The sequence below is a fragment of the Vollenhovia emeryi genome, unplaced genomic scaffold, assembly GCF_000949405.1.
Source record: "Vollenhovia emeryi isolate VEMERY1.0 unplaced genomic scaffold, V.emery_V1.0 DF939287.1, whole genome shotgun sequence".
NCBI classification, from domain to species: Eukaryota; Metazoa; Arthropoda; class Insecta; order Hymenoptera; family Formicidae; genus Vollenhovia; species Vollenhovia emeryi.
This window is the reverse complement of record NW_011967079.1, coordinates 2,818-6,889: the sequence shown is the minus strand read 5'-3', so window position 1 is coordinate 6,889 and position 4,072 is coordinate 2,818. Positions and strand designations below refer to the sequence as shown.

At 44.0% G+C, this 4,072-nt stretch overlaps 1 protein-coding gene across 1 annotated transcript; it reads right to left on the bottom strand.

Moving 5' to 3' along the window:
• Window positions 1-3,855, bottom strand: LOC105559176 (serpin B3-like). Its single transcript, XM_012007277.1, has 3 exons — window positions 3,488-3,855; window positions 1,888-2,266; window positions 1-1,231 (listed from the first exon to the last, which is right to left on the bottom strand). The coding sequence occupies exons 1-3, from the start codon at window positions 3,800-3,802 to the stop codon at window positions 624-626; spliced, it is 1,302 nt and encodes a 433-aa protein (XP_011862667.1). The 5' UTR covers window positions 3,803-3,855; the 3' UTR covers window positions 1-623.
• Window positions 3,856-4,072: the final 217 nt, after the last annotated feature.

The window sequence follows — 4,072 nt, the reverse complement described above, 5'->3', positions numbered from 1 at the left end:
TATATTTAAAAGCCCCTTTATTCATTTTCTCATTACATAAATCTCCGCATTCCTTTACAATTTTGAGGATTTTATCCGGACACATTAGAGTGATTGATTTTTCGGGTTGGAAGAAAAACCATTCGTTAAACAACTGTTTCAAGTCGAAATCATCGCTCGTCGAGATTCACTATCTATAACACAGAATCGTCGAGAAATAAACGTCAACGTCTTTACGTGTAAATTTGTGTTTGGTTTTCACACTCGTCTTTATCTAACTTTAAAAATAAGACGTCACAAAAAGTATAAAAGCCTCAATACGAGAATAAATTAATGAGATTCATGCAACAGACTCCGCTCGGAAAATCGCGGGAAAGTGGTAGGCCCTTTTTCCTCGGCCCGTCGAAAGTTCGCGAGCTTAAAAATCGACGTCGGTTTCGCAAGGGCCCAAAGGACCAACCGTTCTCCGGTCAACAAAAATCGTTCAACGCCACGCGAGAAACAGATCCTGTCAAATATGGTGTCAACTAGTCAAGTGGAAGGGTGAATTTTTGTCAACCCTTGGCGCATCATTCACCGCTCGACTCTTCCCGAGGATAAGTTTCTCCTAAACGACACGGGGGGGGGGGGGGGGTAAACTCCATCTAAACAGCACCGGGAGTTAGGGGCTGCGACGCGTGCGATACGCCGGGTGTGCGGAAGATGCCGGTGAAAAGAATGGTGTGCTCAGCCTTGTTGTAGATCAGGTAAACAAACGGGTGGTTGGCGTTGAAGACGGCGGGTTCGGTGGGTCGGCTGGAGCGGAAGGTGAAGATCGCGGTGGCCGCGGCCGCGGTGGTACCCTCCTCCGTCACCTCGATACGGGCCCGGTGTACGGCGTCACCGAGGTGCAGAGTCTGCTCGCCGTCCGCGACGAAGCCGCGCAGATCGGCCATGTCGGGTGTCACCAGTTCGCCGGCGCCGAGGGCGTACAGCAGCTGGTTGAGCGGCAGCTCACGCTCGAGTTCGAAGCGCGGCAGGCTGATCTCGACCTCGCGCGGCGGCAACCCGTCGTCCAACAGCTCGCGCAGCTCTCGGGACCCCTTCTCCGTGGCCATACGCTCCACCAGCTGGCGGATGCCGTCCTGCGGCTCGTCGGAAGGATTCTGGTCAGATCGCGCGGTGGAGAACGGAGGAAGCAGCACGAACATTGATATCTCATCGCCCTTGTAGGGCAGTTCCAAGACATACGCGCCTAGCTCTTCGGAGACAGCTGAAGAGAAAAGAACTTGAGATTAGAAAGAAAGTAGACGAATGAAAGTTGAAGTATCAGGTCGCAGTGTACGACACGTCGGATTTCTAGCGATTTTTAAGCATCCGCGTGATGCCTTCTATACGTTTAAATGGAAGGTCGTTTCTGTAATTTCATCTCGATATTTATAATTTTATCAAGATGCACGACGTTATTTCTTCACAGATGCGAACAAATTTTCTGCCCGGGGAGAAATGGAAAAATCTCATTATATATGTCTCAATCGTGTAATATCTAATTTTATATCTTACGAGATCCAATTCTACAATAAAAATTATTAGATCCTCAGAGATTTGGTACTTTTCCTTGAATGTTCAATGTTATCTATTGAGATCTAACTAAATTTATGATTAAATGTCCTAAGAAAACACAATTTGTTCTCAACAGATGATAAACATTGAATATTCCATAAAAGTGTCAGCTCTCTGAAGATCTGTTGATTTTAGAATTGGATATAATTACATATTACATGATTGAGACGTATAATGAGATATTTCCATTTTTCCCTGGGTGCAAGTAAAATATAAAGAATATTTCGTTTACAATTAATTAAAGGAGTCAAATTTCGTAAAGATAAGTGAATGAAATGAAGCTTGAGTGAGTAAGTGACCGTTTACCGTGATTGAAGTTGCCTTTCTGACGCATGAAAGTGGTGACAGAGTTTTGCGAGCCGGAAGAGTAGAAGATATCGCGCTTGGAATTCTTCGGGTCGAAACGATGGGCCCACAGGCCCTTGAAGTAAACCGCGTTCACCAGAACCAAGTCGGTATCTTCCATGATGCTGTTCGGCGGCAGGAGATCGCGAATGTGGCCCTTCGTCATGTTGCCAACCCAATTGTTGATCTCATCCCTCACCTCGGCGGGATTTGTACGGAAATCAGTCACTTGCAACTGATCCCCGAAGAAGTCGAGCATGCACTCGCGCAGCATCTTGGAGTTCGTAACCCAAAATCTATTGGCGATTTGATAATCGTAGGAATCTATAGACTTACTCATCTGAAATGAAAAATGCCAAGGATAAATGAGCCCGTTCCTTTCGAGACTTCCGAGAGTTTCTGCGCGAAATAGCTGAAGTAACGAGTTTCTACAAACTGTATTCGTACGTTCACACAGGCGCGACTTTTAGAAAGTTTTTATCCCCGGTTTAATAGATAGCAGTTTTATCATTTCAGCTGTGATCTCATCCAAGCCAGGTGCTGTGTTTAATTTGAGGTGTTTTATAGCCTCCTCCACTTTTACTTTTTAATACGTGTGGTTCCTGTTCAACTGTTACTGTCATTGTTACCTGAGCCACCTTTTCTATTACTGCTTCTTCTTTGTACAAATTCAATTTCAAAAATTATGTTATCAGCTCACTACGTTTATTCACAAAGTTAAATGTTTCTGCGAGCAGGGTAGTCTTTAAAATTTCCTGTTCTAAGATTCATTTTTCAAGAACTTACGGTAATTTTAGAGTTTTAGAGCTTCACCTCCTTTCCTTTCTTGTTTTATTTAAAAATATCTTGCAAACTTCGCTTTATCACAATCATTATTTTCCAAGAGATTATCTGTGATAACAAATAAGATCTTTTGCCCCACTACGCCGAAAACAAATTCTAGGTTGTGAGATGCACATAGTGATACAATTTTCGAAAGAATTTTCATTATTATTACTGAATTTGATAATAACAGCAAAACGTTTGGTAATAATTGTAACCATTTTGAAAGAGTAAATTTTGCATTTAGTTGAGCCAACTAAATTCTGCAATGTTTTAACTTCAACTAATTTATATCGTCATAAGAACCTATGCGTTTAGTTGAAACTATTTCACCATAGACCTAGGTACCACTTTTAACAGAGTTTGGATTATTATAACCAAGCCTTTTGTTCAGTGTATACTTCGATATTACAGCGCAAGTTTTGACGCATTGCGAGTACTTTAATGCATGGCAAAAGATTCATTTTCACTTCTTATCGGTGTCTTTATGCGGAAATCGTTAAAGTTACGTGATTTAAAGTCGCCCGTGCAATGTCTCGCTGAACAAGATGATCTCGTTGAACAAGACGAAAGTCGGCCAAGGGAATCCGCGATTCTCGAACAGCCACCTTGGAGACCCAAGCGCGGTCTATCCCCAGCGTGGTGTAAGGATAATAAACCACGCGACGGTCACCTTGACATACCTTCAGCGACGACGAAGTAAATCACGTAATTATGCAATCGCGCCGGAATCGCTCACCTGGGAACCCACTTGATTGAGCGATCTCTCGATGGCGTAGGAACGTTGCACGTCGACTTTGGTGAGCTCATTTGGAATTCGGAGGGCTTGCTTCAGGGACGCCTCGGTGGTGCCGCGAGAGCCGAAGTACGCCAGCGTTATCGCCTGGTGTATGCTGTGCGGGCTGAAGAAGATGTTGTCCCTCGACTCGATCAACGCGGTCTTTTTCAAACTGTCGAGCGCGAAGTCAAAGCGGGCGCCCATTAGCGACACCCTCGACGTCGGGTCCATCATCGAGGGAACATCGTCTTCTGTCAGACATTGCGCCGAAATCATGCTGATCGCCGACAGCAACGTTATCGCCTGCAAAACGGGACAAGTGAAAATACATAGAAGCGAGAGAAAGAAAAATGCCGTAACTTTATGATGCCGCGAGCTATAAAAAAAAATTATAAGTCACGACCAACTCACAGGTTGATTCAAGATATTAGTTAATCTCCAAATCAATTTTATTCATACGAACACACGTTGAACGTTTCGATCTAACTTGGTCATCCTCAGCAACAAACTCGGAACGATTAGTTTAAATTTTACACAAGAAGTAGT

Bases quoted from the DNA above. Each gene is read 5' to 3' on its own strand.
- LOC105559176 (XM_012007277.1), bottom strand. From the start codon at position 3,802: ATGATTTCGGCGCAATGTCTGACAGAAGACGATGTTCCCTCGATGATG. The intron at 2,267-3,487 runs GTGAGCGATTCC...TTTTCATTTCAG, and splicing joins TCAATCAAGTGGGTTCCCAG to ATGAGTAAGTCTATAGATTC. The intron at 1,232-1,887 runs GTAAACGGTCAC...TTTTCTCTTCAG, and splicing joins GAAAGGCAACTTCAATCACG to CTGTCTCCGAAGAGCTAGGC.